This window comes from Eschscholzia californica, unplaced genomic scaffold, assembly GCF_041429995.1.
Source record: "Eschscholzia californica isolate CP2 unplaced genomic scaffold, dmEscCali1.0.p SCAF_5, whole genome shotgun sequence".
NCBI lineage: Eukaryota > Viridiplantae > Streptophyta > Magnoliopsida > Ranunculales > Papaveraceae > Eschscholzia > Eschscholzia californica.
The window spans coordinates 52407396-52422173 of record NW_028238472.1 but is presented as its reverse complement, the minus strand read 5'-3'; the positions used below and the strand labels follow the sequence as shown (position 1 = coordinate 52422173).

General features: G+C 36.8%; 1 protein-coding gene across 3 annotated transcripts; it reads left to right on the top strand.

The window, feature by feature from the left end:
- Positions 1-6001: 6001 nt before the first annotated feature.
- LOC147540480 (cationic amino acid transporter 2, vacuolar-like) lies at positions 6002-13918 on the top strand. 3 transcript variants are annotated; one of them, XM_086640077.1, is made up of 14 exons: positions 6002-7175; positions 8513-8714; positions 8993-9077; positions 9250-9390; positions 9502-9620; positions 9724-9820; positions 10155-10327; positions 10450-10516; positions 11101-11259; positions 11351-11606; positions 12239-12356; positions 12761-12873; positions 13149-13224; positions 13457-13918. In XM_086640077.1, the coding sequence occupies exons 1-14, from the start codon at positions 7001-7003 to the stop codon at positions 13611-13613; spliced, it is 1938 nt and encodes a 645-aa protein (XP_086496203.1). In that variant the 5' UTR covers positions 6002-7000; the 3' UTR covers positions 13614-13918. The 3 variants fall into 3 exon arrangements, 2 of the variants coding, with proteins under 2 accessions (XP_086496203.1, XP_086496204.1); XR_015225141.1 differs by having other exon boundaries at positions 6405-7175; positions 12239-12679; XM_086640078.1 differs by having other exon boundaries at positions 6405-7175; positions 12248-12356.
- The last annotated feature ends 860 nt before the right edge of the window (positions 13919-14778 follow it).

Genomic DNA, 14778 nt, shown 5'->3' with positions numbered 1-14778 from the left:
ATTTAGAGGAAAGGAATCTAAAGAAAACCATAGCAGAGGGCAATAATGAAACTTCTCAGAATCGTGCGGCTGCACTGAATTTTATCCGACACCATCTATGTGAAGATCTAAAGTCGGAATATTTAAATATGAGAGACCCTTTATTGTTATGGACCGGTTTAAAGAAACGTTTTGATCATTTAAAAAGAGTTATCCTTCCTAAGGCTTTAAATGATTGGTTGCATCTGAGACTGCAGGATTATAAAACTGTTTCTGAGTATAGTTCTGTTTTGTTTAAAATAACGACAAAATTGGCACATTGTGGTTTTCCTGTTAGTGAAGAACAAATGCTGGAGAAAACATTTTCTACTTTTCATGTATCTAACATGAACCTGCAAGAACAATACAGAAATATGAATTTTAAATATCATTCTGATTTAATTTCTTGTCTACTTGTTGCGGAACAAAATAGAGAAGTTATTATGAAAAACCAAGAGGCTCGTCCAACAGGTTATTCAGAAGTATCTGAAACCTATGTGACATCTTATGGACGAGGTGGTCGTGGCAACGATCACAACAAAAATATTAGAGGTGGTGGCTACCACTCTAGAGGGCGTGGTCGTGGCAACGATCACCAATTAGATACCAGAGATGGTGGCTACCACTCTGGAGGACGCGGTCATGGGAACAGTCAAAGTTGGAATAACAGAGATGGTGGCTACCACTCTGGTGGACGCGGTCGTGGTTACAGTCGTGGTCGTCGAGGACGTTATAATAACTCGAGTACTAGACATCATCCATTTAGTCGACAAGACAAAGGAAAAAGAGAATTAAATGAACCATCTGAAATGCAAACTAAATCATGTTATAGATGTGGCATGACAGGTCATTGGCAAAGGACCTGTAAAACTTCAAAACATCTGGTAGATCTTTATCAAGCGTCGTTAAAGAAATCAACGACGAATACAGAAATGAACCAGATGGAGATAGGTGGTTCCTCCTATAACACTGGATTAGATGTGTCTGATTTTCTAGTTGATGAAGTGGAAATTCATCATACTGAATCACAAACCGAGTTATTTCCTGTTGATTACGGCAGTAATCTGGAGATTCTAAAAGATTGTATCCCAACAGCCGAAAGAGATATATACGATGGTAGCTTTGATCATCTACCTCCCGCTGAATTTGACAAACTACTTGATGATGAGTTTGACAAAATTTTCCCAGAATAGTGCTATATTTGTATATATTACTTTGTTTCTTAAATAATTAATGTAATATATTATCATGTTCATATAATACAAATATATTATAATCTTATGTCTTATTTTTTTTGTGTACAAAAGGTATGGATTACAAAAAGACAATATCAAAGGATGATGAAGATATATGTGTAGTTGATAGCGGAACTACAAACTCTATCTTTCGAAACAATAAATATTTTGAAACCTTAAAGTTACACAAGGCTAATGCGATAACAATCGCTGGTTCATCTAGTCTCATTGAAGGCTCTGGTAGAGCAACTATAATATTACCGCATGGTACGAAAATAACCATTGATGACGCATTGTTTTCAACCAAGTCTTTGAAAAATTTATTAAGCTTTAAAGACATTCGTCGAAATGGTTACCACATTGAGACTAGAGATGAAAATAATGAAGAATATTTATATATTACTTCAAATACTTCTGGCAAGAAGCATGATTTAGAGAGACTGTCGACTCTTTCTTCTGGATTGTATAGGATAAAAACGATTGAATCATATATTGTCGTAAACCAGAAGCTTTACGACCCTAGTGTGGTGACACTTTGGCATGATCGATTGGGACATCCTGGATCTACCATGATGAGTAGAATAATCCAAAATTCTCAAGGACACCCATTACAGAATCAGAAGTTTCTGATAACTAAGGATTTTAATTGTAAATCCTGCTCTCTTGGTAAATTGATTGTAAAACCATCTTTCACAAAAGTTCATATAGAATCTCCTAAATTTTTAGAAAGGATTCAAGGAGATATTTGTGGTCCTATTCACCCATCATGTGGACCATTTAGATATTTTATGGTATTAATTGATGCATCTACCAAATGGTCTTACGTTAATCTTTTATCAACACGTAATAATGCTTTTGCACGATTACTAGCTCAGATTATTAGACTACGTGCTCATTTTCCAGATTTTCCTATCAAAAAGATACGTCTTGATGGGGCAGGAGAATTTACATCAAAGGCTTTTGATGCTTACTGTCAGGCAGCTGGTATTGATCTTGAACATCCTGTAGCGTATGTTCATACCCAGAATGGTCTAGCAGAATCATTCATAAAACATCTACAACTAATTGCAAGACCAATGTTGATGAAAACTAAATTGCCTATTTCGGCATGGGGATCTGCAATATTACATGCTGCAGCTTTGATCCGTCTTCGGCCCAGAGCAAATGATTATTCTCCGTTACAACATGTTTTGGGTCATCAACCAAATATTACACATTTACGTGTGTTTGGGTGTGCGGTGCATATCCCTATTTCACCTCCAAAACGTACTAAATTTGGACCTCAGCGGCGGCTGGGTATATATGTTGGTTTTGACTCACCATCTATTATAAGATATCTCGAACCTATGACAGGTGATACTTTTACCGCATGTTTTGCAGATTGTCATTTTGATGAGACAATCTTTCCACCATTAGGGGGAGAAAATCCGTCTACATCAGATAATAAACAAAATGATTTATGTTGGCATACAGAGAGTTTGTCTTATCTAGACCCTCGAACTAGTCAGTCATAACTAGAAGTAGAAAGGATAATACATTTGCAAGGCATTGCAAATAAACTACCAGATGCATTTAATGATGCTGCAAGAATAACAGAATCATATATCCCTGCTGCTAATGCTCGTGCACGAATTAATATTCCTGAAGGATCGGGAGAACTTGCTATAGCAAACGAGTCATCTAAGACACGTAAGAAACGTGGACGACCAATTGGTTCTAAAGATATTATCCCTAGAAAAAGGAAGATTCAATCACAAAATAATAGATCTCTAGAAGAGACTATTATTGATACACCCACACTTTCGGAACAAATACCCCTTGAAGAGGGTGGAGCCCTTGATGAGGCAGAAATACCTAACAATGAGGAAATTTCTATAAATTATGAATGTTCCAAAGAAGTGTGGGACCGAAATGAAATAGTTGTCGATGAGGTATTTTCTTTTACGGTGGCAACCTCAATTCTAAAAGAGAATGATGATTATGAACCACACACTATTGAGGAATGTCGACAAAGATCTGATTGGTCGAAATGGAAAGACGCAATTCAAGCAGAACTAGATTCACTGAATAAGCGTAGTGTTTTTGGACCAGTGGTCCTTACACCTAAGGATGTAAATCCAGTTGGATTCAAATGGGTTTTTGTGAGAAAACGCAATGAAAATAACGAAATTAGTCGCTACAAAGCACGACTTGTGGCACAGGGTTTTCTACAAAAACCTGGGATAGATTATGAGGAAACATATTCTCCTGTTATGGATGCCATTACGTTTAGATATTTAATCAGTCTGGCAGCTCAAGAAGAACTTGATATGCATCTACTAGATGTCGTTACTGCGTATCTATATGGCAATCTAGATACTGATATTTATATGAAAGTCCCTGAAGGGTTCAAGTTACCTGAAGGAAAACCGCGTGGCATGTATTCACTTAAACTTAATAGAGCTTTATATGGTTTAAAGCAATCAGGGAGAATGTGGTACAATCGTCTCAGTGAATACTTGACCAAGGAAGGATATGTAAACAATGCTATTTGTCCATGTGTGTTCATAAAGAAATCATATACTGGATTCGCTGTCATTGCAATATACGTTGATGATATAAATCTAATTGGGACAGTTGAAGATGTCTCAAAAGCTGCAGAATATTTGAAGAAAGAATTTGAGATGAAAGATCTTGGGAAAACAAAATTCTGCATTGGCTTACAAATTGAGAGAAATACAAATGGAATTCTTGTCCATCAAAATTTATATACTGAAAAGGTTTTGAAAAGATTTCGCATGGACACTGCATACCCTCTTAGTACTCCCATGGTTGTCAGATCTCTTGATACTACAAAAGATCCTTATCGCCCTAAAGAAGATAATGAAGCACTACTTGGTCCTGAAGTACCATATTTAAGTGCAATCGGTGCTTTATTATATTTGGCTCAATGTACTAGACCTGATATTTCTTTTGCAGTAAATTTATTAGCCAGATTCAGTTCGGCACCAACAAAGCGACATTGGATGGGAATAAAACATATTCTACGATACCTTCGAGGAACTACTGACATGGGATTATTCTATTCGAAAAATTCCTCTGATGGTTCACAAGTAACAGGATATACTGACGCAGGATATCTCTCTGATCCACATAAAGGAGTTTCACAAACAGGTTATGTTTTTACTAGTGGCGATACAGCTTTTTCTTGGCGATCAAGTAAGCAAAGTATGCCCGCTACATCTTCTAACCACTCAGAGATTATTGCTCTTCATGAAGCTACCAGAGAATGTGTATGGCTAAGGTCTATTATTAGTCATATTAGACTTTCATGTGATCTTCCAGGAATTACAAAGTCACCCACCGTTATATATGAAGACAATGCGGCTTGCATTGCTCAAATCAAGGAAGGATATATTAAAGGTGACAGAACAAAACACATTTCACCAAAATTATTTTTCTCGCACCATTTACAGAAGAATGGTGAAATTGATATTCAGAAGATACAATCATGTGAGAATTATGCTGACTTGTTTACCAAGTCTTTGCCTACTACAACATTCAGAAAACTAGTAGAAGGTATCGGAATGCGAAGCTTAAATAATCAGATGGTGTAAATCTACAACGATCCACAATATGATATTCATCAGGGGGAGAATATTATCATTTGGATTCTTTTACATCACCAATACTGGATATCTACGCTCTGTACTCTTTTTCCTTCGTCCAGTTTTTTTCCCAATGGGTTTTTCTGGCAAGGTTTTAACGAGGCAGTTTTTGCGTATCCAGTGTCACTTGGTATCTCTCACTAGATTTTTCTTACAATATTTTAAGCAATGGTCATCCAAGGGGGAGTGTTATGAAAGATGTGTATGCCCATTGACCATTTGACTTGGTTGTCTTTGGTATTACTTTGGGTGCCTATAGAATTAACTATAGAGGATAAGTTTGCTTTGGGTGGAAGTAATGAGAGATTTCTGGCATAGTGAGGTGGCTGTATATTAACAATTCTTATCCTCACCTCAACACCTCACCCTCTCATTTCCTATATAAATACCTTATCCCATTAGTTTAAGTTGTAAGAAAAACTTCTTGTATGGTTATACCTCTAGTAATAAAGATAAAACATTTACTTTGGCAGTAACTTTGAATCCTTACAAAATCCTTTTGGTTGCTTACAAAACCAAATCTTTAATCTATCCTCTCAATCTCTAGTTCTCTAGTATTATATTACAACAATTACATAAAAAATATAATTGTTCCGTTTTTTAACTCATAATTTTTATCTTTAGTTTTACATTACTTCAAATCACCACTACAACTTTCGACCTTGACCTCTTATTGTTACTACTGACATTTTTTCTTTATCTTTATGATTTATTGTTGGACTCAAGAGAAAGTTACCCTCTAAAGTCCTTTTTAATGAAGTGAAGTCTTTGTGTCCAACGAAAATTTTGAATGCTCCAAAGACACGTCCATTTTGAGTTAGTGTTTTTTCACTTAATAAGTGCAGATATCAAACATCCTCGAGTGAAATATGAAAACTAACTCGAAGTCTTAATGAACTCTCACTTGCTTTCTTCTAATTCACTTGAGTGACCGATATTTCGATTTCAATTGAGTTTGACTATTCAAATTCAAACAATAAGAATATAAAACCACTCAAACCAATTGTGGAAAAATAACATTTAATATTAGCATCATATCATATTCTTTATGCAGTAGTATAAGTGAAGTGAAAATAACACGCATTATTATGATTTCTAATCACCGTCCTGTTTATCGTTTTCTCTCCCTTTTTTTCTCTCGTTCCTCCTCAAGTTTACTTGAAAACTTTTGAGAAAGAGGAAAAAGTTTTAGAGAAAAATGAAGAGTCTGAGCAAAGATAAGGGAACGAGAGATAAAGAGAAAATTGTTGCCAACCGCCAAGAGGAGAGACACAACAAAGATATAATGCCCAACCACTGTCCAGTCGGGGTATGTAACCAACTACTTTTTCTCTCTAAATCTTAGCCGACCACATCCGACTGAGAGAGTGGCGGGGCATTCTCACATTTCCAAGAGAAAATAAGCTAATATGCCAAGTATTCCTAGATAAATACCGACTCACCGTTTACAAATAAATTGTTCTTGTAATATTTTAACAAAAAGGATAGAATAGTCTCCCACGCGACAAAAAGAAACTTCATGAAATTTACTTTTCAGTTTCTTGATCTCCTTAAGAATGGTTCTGGAGATCCAACTACACGTGCTCTTCTCATACGAAAACTGCATCGGTAACATTCGAAGAGTATGATTCGACAATGACCTTCAAAAACAGAGTTGTGACGCCCATTCGAGGGCTAGCAAGACTGCAACAGACACTCTCCTTCTTCGCTAGTGGGGGCATCGAGTAATTATCTCCTTTGGCATTTCTAGTAATATTTGATCCCACCTACCATTTACGGTTAACATGCAAGCGGTCAATCCGGCAGTCTGGAAAAATATTGATATTATTATCATATCCATTTCTTGAACGCAACAAGAACCTGAAGAAGAAAAACTAGTCACTCTTCTTTCATTTCTCCCCGGCATCTGCTAATTTTTTCTTCAAATCTACCCGCTACCCTTTAAAGAGGAGACAATTTCGATCTATGAGAGATTTTAGGGTTAGCGGGTAGATCGGTTATTACTCAATAATTCATCTCTCTTTCTATTACTTGAGACTTGAGTAAAGGAAGAAGAAGAAGATCAGATACATTTGTATTTGTATTGATTTGATCGGATTCATGGTTGATTCACAAGAATGTAATACTAGTAGTAGTAATTATGGAGGAAGAACTTCATTGGGTGTGAAGGGTTTATTTAGAAGAAAACAAGTTGATTCAAATCGTGCTAGGCCAGGTGGAGATGGTCATCAGAAATTAGCTAAGGAATTATCTGTCCTTCAGCTAATTGCTATTGGTATTCCTCCTTTCAATTCAAAATTTTCTTCAATTTTTTTGTTAGACATTTTTGTATTTGCTTTGGGTAGTTTGATAATTGATTGCTTTTTGAGTTTCATTTGATTGGGTTGTTTGTTTTCATTTGTTTTGTGTTTATTCAGTTCATTCAATTTTGGTTCTTAATGTTCTGATTTGCTGTTTGGTGGATTTTGTTATCTTTGTTCTGTATTTATACTGCCTACTTACTGTGAGAATAGTCCAACATGGGAGAAGGGCGATCTAGCAACGAAGGATATAATGTCGAGGTCCACTCCACTCATTGCCAATTGGTTTCGAGTTGGATGACCACAAACTTATCATGGTATCAGAACCACGCCCACACGTGGTAGGCTTAAAAGCCACATGTGCTCTACATCACCCGAAAAGAAAAAAAAAGTGTTAGGGTCAAACAACCCCGCACGTGAGGGAGCGTGAGAGAACAGTCCTACATGGGAGAAGGACGATCTAGCAACCAATTGGTTTTGAGTTGGATGAGCACAAACTCAACACTTTTGCTTTGAGTTCGTTCAGTTCATTATATTTTTTTCCCGAGTTCTGATTTGCTGTTTGGTGGATTTGGTTATCTTTGTTTGTGTTCATACTGCCTACTTTGTGCTTAAGCTAACTAATTGCACTTGATCTTGTTTCTAATTTGGAATCCTTTTCATTAAATTAAGAACATTTATGAGTTGAATTTTGTTCTTAGCTTATTTTTTTTGTTGATATTGTTTGATGGAAATATGCTTATTAGTTACCATATACCTTTCTAAGTAAGTATCTGTCGTCACTTAGCATTATAGTTTGGGCCCGTTTCATTTTGTTTTCCCTTAACTAATTGGTGTGTAAGGCTTGATAAAGTTGTTTATAGTAATTTAGGTTTATCCCATCTTTGTTTAGTTCCACTAAGAGCCTGAGATTCACATGCGTTTGAGTTGTTTTTGTTGTCTATTGCGTTTGTTATAACTTCGACGATGATTTCACGGATTAGATTTATTACCATTGATTGATCTTTTGTTTGATTTCGTTTTCTGATGACAAATCTCATTTCGTCGATTTTATTCTTGGACAGTTCTTTTGCTATTTTGCAATTTCTGGGGTTCACATGGATTAAGCGTTTACTATTCATTCTCAATTTACATATATGCATCAGTTTGCCCATCGTATTAATTAAATGTTCAAAGTTCCTTCTTTTTTTGTGGTTTAATTATGAATTTAAGGATTGCTTATTTGGTGTTACTGCCAAATCTATGTGGGTGTTTCAATAATAGATCCATATGTCTCACTTGTGGGAACTTAATGTGTGGTTCCCTTAATTAGGTGTTGGATCGACAATCGGGGCTGGAGTCTATGTTCTCGTTGGAACTGTTGCTCGAGAACATTCTGGTCCTGCTCTTACTATTTCCTTCCTAATAGCTGGTATAGCAGCTGCTCTCTCTGCCTTTTGTTATGCGGAACTTGCAAGTCGTTGCCCATCTGCAGGGAGTGCCTATCATTATTCTTATATCTGTGTTGGAGAAGGGTAATAATTAGGCATCATTTTGGTCTTTTCAACATGTGCCTCTTGGTTCATATAATTACTTTATTTTTTCATTTGACTCTTGCTCTTCACTATTGGGATGGAAGGATTTATGACCGAAATATTGATTATGTATAAATCAATGCAAATGGGATGCTTCGTGAACTGTAAAATATAGGGGAGGTGGTGGAAGAGCTTGATTAAATATTCGAATTTAGAAAACTTATAAGCGTGATTCCGTGAAGACTAATTTTTTTATTTTTGGTCTTGATTAATGGTAGTGTTGCTTGGTTGATTGGTTGGGCTCTTATACTGGAATATACCATTGGTGGCGCTGCTGTTGCTCGTGGCATATCACCAAATTTGGTAGAGTGGATACTCCCTTTGCCTAATTTAGTCAATTATTGTCAAGATCATTTCAAAACATATAGTCTAGAAAGCAGTCACCGATCATTAGTCCTACCTCAGGAATTTCAATCCACTACTTCATTAATGAAAAATGAGGATAGATTTGATGTCCTATTCATGCTCGTTACAGGCTCTGATTTTTGGAGGGGAGGATAGTTTGCCTTTTTTCTTATCCCGCACGCTCATACCTGGGCTTAATGTTGTGGTTGATCCATGTGCTGCAATTTTAGTTCTCGTAGTCACTGGGCTTCTATGTGTTGGAATCAAAGAGGTAACCTCCTTTAAATGGATAGCTCTTTCTGCGTGAACACCTTAAATCTGCTATATATTCCTTGTATTTATAACTCAAACACTTATTATAGCATAAAATCATTTCTTGCAGAGCTCGTTTGTACAAGCCATTGTCACAGTTGCAAATTTATGTGTTATGGTTTTCATCATAATAGTCGGTGGTTATTTGGGTTTCCATACTGGATGGGCGGGATATGAACTTCCTAGTGGGTAATGGAAGTCTGTTCTCATTTTTTCTTATTTATTTTGTCTTCGGGTTGGAGTAATTTAATCATCTTTTACTTTATTTTACCTTATTTTATTGTTTTTATAGGTATTTCCCCTTCGGAGTGAATGGGATGCTTGCTGGATCTGCAACTGTCTTCTTTGCATACATAGGCTTTGATTCAGTAGCTAGCACAGCCGAGGAGGTATACTTCGCTTGTACTTCCAAAGATTATTGTTAGGAAAAATAACCTAAATAACTTGTTCACAAATATGAAGATAAAAGATGTGAAAGAATCCTCAACAATTAAAATTTATCTCTGTGGATAAAATGGTAGAATTTATTGGTCTACTCTTTCTCTATCCTTCAAGTTGATAGATCATTGGTCTACTCTTTCTCTATTCAAGTTGATAGATCAGAAACTAGATAGATCATTAACAATTACAATTTATCTTAGTGGATAAAATGGTAGAATTTATTTATTAGTTCATTTACTTCACTATAGTTTCTTGTAATAAGATTATGAATTATCATTGCAGGTGAAGAATCCTCAACGTGATTTGCCCCTCGGTATAGGGGTTGCATTGTCTATCTGTTGTTCCCTTTACATGCTGGTGTCTGTCGTCATTGTTGGCCTAGTTCCTTACTATTCAATGGATCCTGACACTCCCATCTCGTCTGCTTTTGCCAGTCATGGGATGCAATGGGCAGTGTAAGTAACTGCGTTTGCTTCTGATTCCTAAATGTGATACTACTACCCATCTGAGGAATTTGAGGGCATTTTGGTTAAGTAGTTTGGCTTGATATCCATTTTTTTTGTTTTCAATTATTTAGGTACATAATTACAGCTGGAGCTATTACTGCACTTTTCTCAACTTTGATGGGTTCAATTCTTCCTCAGGTAATAAACAATGGTATCTGAAAATGGGTTTCTGCCTAAGTACATGCGGTTAGGCTGTGTTCGAGGAGAAGTACTATATATATATGTGTGTGTGTGTGTGTGTGTGTGTGTGTGTGTGTGTGTTTATGTAGTTTTTCATTTGAAACTTGCTCGTATAAAATAAGATAGTGCTTCTTAAAAAAAAAACAACTATTTTTCGAAGAAAATTTTAGGGAACAGCTCATAAGATCTTCTGAAAGCTGATTGTTGAAAAACCAAAGTTAGTTCTTCTAAGCAATAGCAAACCAAGAGCTAGTATCCAGTAAAAATAAACCCCAGGCTGTCGATCTTGAGCTCTTCAACCATCTTGGTTAGCAATTTATTGGATCACATTATGGGATGCGATGATCCAAAATTGCTTTGAGACTTTAAGGCCACCACTGGCAACTACCTTCATATAGTTGACTCTCCCTGCATTAGTATTATGTAATTCTCTTAACATAATCCACGACCTTAATATTGTTCTATTTTCTTTTTGCACAAAATGTGGAATGGTCCGGCTTTCTAATCAAATGTGGGTTTCCGTTATCGCCTTTGTTGTTCAGCCTCGAATTCTGATGGCAATGTCAAGAGATGGACTACTTCCACCATTCTTTTCAAATGTTAATAAACGTACTCAAGTTCCTGTCAATAGTACAATATTAACAGGGATTTGTTCTGCAATCTTGGCATTCTTTATGGATGTTTCTCAGTTGGCAGGGATGGTAAGTTGTAACTTAATAAACTGAACTTAACGGTGCTATGCTTCAATGCTTTTTGAATTTGAACTTATCTGTGGCTATTTCTTTCTTTCAGGTCAGTGTGGGCACACTTCTTGCATTTACCGTAGTTGCAATTTCTATTTTGATATTAAGATATGTTCCTCCAGATGAAGTACCTCTTCAATCATCATTTCTGGAGTCAATATATTCATCAGGATACAGTATAAATCTGGAGATCGAAGGGGATGACCAAATAAATCCGGTTGGCATCTCAAGTAGTAATAATCAATTACCAGTTGAAGACGACACTTCAGTTGATGATCCTCTTATCGAGAACCAAATTGAACAAGGTATTAACAGCTGTGGAACCAAATTTTTTATACAATATAAGTTGGTCCAAGACCGCCCTATTCAAGTTTGGTCTGGCCCAAAATTTTCACGGACTCAGAAGGACTACGCGTACAAAAGTTTAGCAATATGTCCGGCTAGGTCAAGCCCAACAACCTTATTGCACACATACACCTCTTACGCGGGTCCGACCCTTCCAAAAGGTTCAAGTACCCATGAGTGTCCGAGCAGCCTTATCTCAACCCCTACATGCGCGTAGTGTTCCTCGAAAGGAAGGGGCGGGAAGGTTCAAGTACCCACGAGTGTCCACCCTGGCCCGATTCCTACCCCTACATGTACGTCATGTCCCTCAAAATGAAGGAGTGGGGAAAGTGGAAGCTGCACGACCACAATGTGAAGCGCCTTTTAAGCGTGTTAGAGGATATTGTAGATCAGATGAGTTAGTTACTTCCACGAATCTGGCATCCTACCTGCATTCATGTCACACTTAATCAGGATAGACTACCCACTCTTCCAAGACTTCTCTAATCTATTCTTTATTTTTACCATAAATTTGGGCATGAATATAGGATAGGCATTTATACGAGTTCAAAGTCTGCTTTCGGAAAGTGATTAAATCGGAGCTTTATGATAGTTGTTGCAGAGAAACCAAGTGAGTTAAAGAGAAGAAAAATTGCAGCTTGGGGCATTACGTTTGTTTGTATTGGAGTTTTTCTTCTTACATCTGGATCTTCTGCTGTATTTCTGCCCAAGTAAGTCTTATTTTACACTATGAGCAAAATCATCTGGACCATATATAACTTTTGGCTTTTTGATTCAGTACATGTGTCAGTTGTGCTTGACACAAACTTGATATAAAACCCCGACTTTATATGGAATGGCCCAAATCTAGAAATTCAAAAATTTCTGTCTTTTTTTCATATTCTGTTGTTAGTAAACGTAATTGTTTCAGTTTGTTTTGTGTTCATGCGGTACTTTTAGTGCACTGTCAAAATGTGCCTATGTTATTGAAACGTAGGGATGGCTTTTAGATCTTCAACATGATCATTCTGGAATGATCTATTACTTATTGAAGGTAGAAATATAGTTTGGTTTTGTTCGAGATGATTTGATTTTCACCATGGCTTTGCTTCTGACTTCGCCGTCTTTTTCCCAGTCTTGCCCGTTACCCATTATGCGGAATTGGAGGAATACTTCTTTTGTGTAGTCTGATTGCACTTTCTTGGATTAACCAAGATGATGCGAGACACAGCTTTGGACACACTGGAGGTACTTTTCTGTTCATTCTGATTTATGAAATGACCGTATAACCTTGTCAGGCCACCCAATATGGTTGTGTGGTTACACACCAACATGAGTATCTATCTATTGTGGAGACCACAGTTGGAGCCTCGTTCTTGCGAAAAGAAAAGATGAAATAGAGGATAGAAGATTGAGTTAATGATAGAATTACTCAAATTGCTCAAACAAAAGTTCTAACTGCTGCTTCGCTTTCCTTTTATGTTATCTATTTTTGAAGAAACTTAAAATGTTGATTTCTGCAGGTTTCATTTGCCCATTCGTTCCGCTTCTACCAATTGCTTGCATTCTCATTAATGTCTATCTCATGATAAACCTCGGGTGAGTAAACTGATCATGTCTACCCTCTCCATTCGTCAAAATTATCGACAACGAGAAGCCTTTTTGTCACGGGCATGAGGTCAATTCCTCCATATTCCCACCCTTTAACAATGGCGGTTTCAACCTCTAGTTGGTCAGGATTTTATTGATATATCTCTCACGCTCGTCTGAAAAGAAACAAAACAGTTTTTTGATTTGTGCAACCTAATCATTCTCCTCCTCTCAAACGCAGAGCTGGAACATGGATCCGAGTGTCAGTGTGGATGGTAATAGGAGTGTTTGTATATTTATTTTACGGCCGAAGGCACAGCTTGTTGCTCGACGCAGTATATGTATCTACAGCTCGAGCAGGTGAGATCTATCAGAGCTCTTCAGGATATGTAGCTTAGGAAGGTCAAGGAAAACATGGCCCGAGAAAGATAAAAATCCGGGAGACATGGACGGGCTCTTTCCTTTCTTCTTGATGTATAGATTTGGTTGGTGTTATTCATTTTGATATTCATAGTAACAAGAAACAAACTTGAAAATTAGATTATTCTTGTCTCTGTATGTATATCTACATTTTTTGTATTAGATTTGGGTTGAAGATGGGAACCCCTAATTGAACTCATAAGAGGGTGACTGTAAATACTGTTTTAATTTTATTAAAATCAGAAAAGAATGCTAAGGGAATGTATTATTCATCATTTTTATCCATCTTGCACATTTTACATAGAATTTCTTTTTTCCTATATGGTTTCAATGCTATTTGTGATTTTTTTTTTAGAGCTTTCGTTAAAAAGTTTCTCCAATGCAAAATTCAGTTCAGACTACAGATATCTATAATGATACGAGCATATGGCGGTAATTAAACCGTGACATCTCAAGTCTAATTCATCTATTTTAAATTTAAACAAATACAAATCAAGTTTTTATATATTTTCAAAATAACTAAATATTTCTTCAAATTTTTTATAATGTCACACAACTAAACAAAATAATTTTAGGGATTTATATTGAGGACATAGAAATCGGAGGATCTCTGTTTTGCCTTGAAAATCAGGCACACAGGATTAATGATTTTTTGAATTTTACGCGTTGGAGATGGTCTCAGGAGTGGCTCATATTTCGAAACAACGGTGCTACTGCTCCGAAATTCTTGCACTAGAATGGCTCGAAAGGGGAAATGCGGTGCAAATTTACAAATTCAAACATGTCATGTCACCGTACAGAACGGATTGAGTCGGGCCGATATGAAATGTGTTGGGTCAGGCCTAGTCAACTCGGGTTGAAATAGTTTCGATCCAAGGTCGGGCAGAAATAGAAGTACAACGGGCTCGGGATAATTCCCGGGTTCACCTAGCACGTGTTCCGTACGGGTGGGCTTGAACCAACCAGGTTTTGTATGATGATTTTATCAGGTTACGAACCCGTGACCCTGTAAAGCTCAGACACTTCACCGACTTTTTGGGTCAATCCAAAGTCCAAACCGAAGGGTTAGCTTTTTTTCAAATCTAAATCCGAACCAATCCGTTCATGGTTTGGTTCGGTTACCGATCAGAACTATGCATGAAC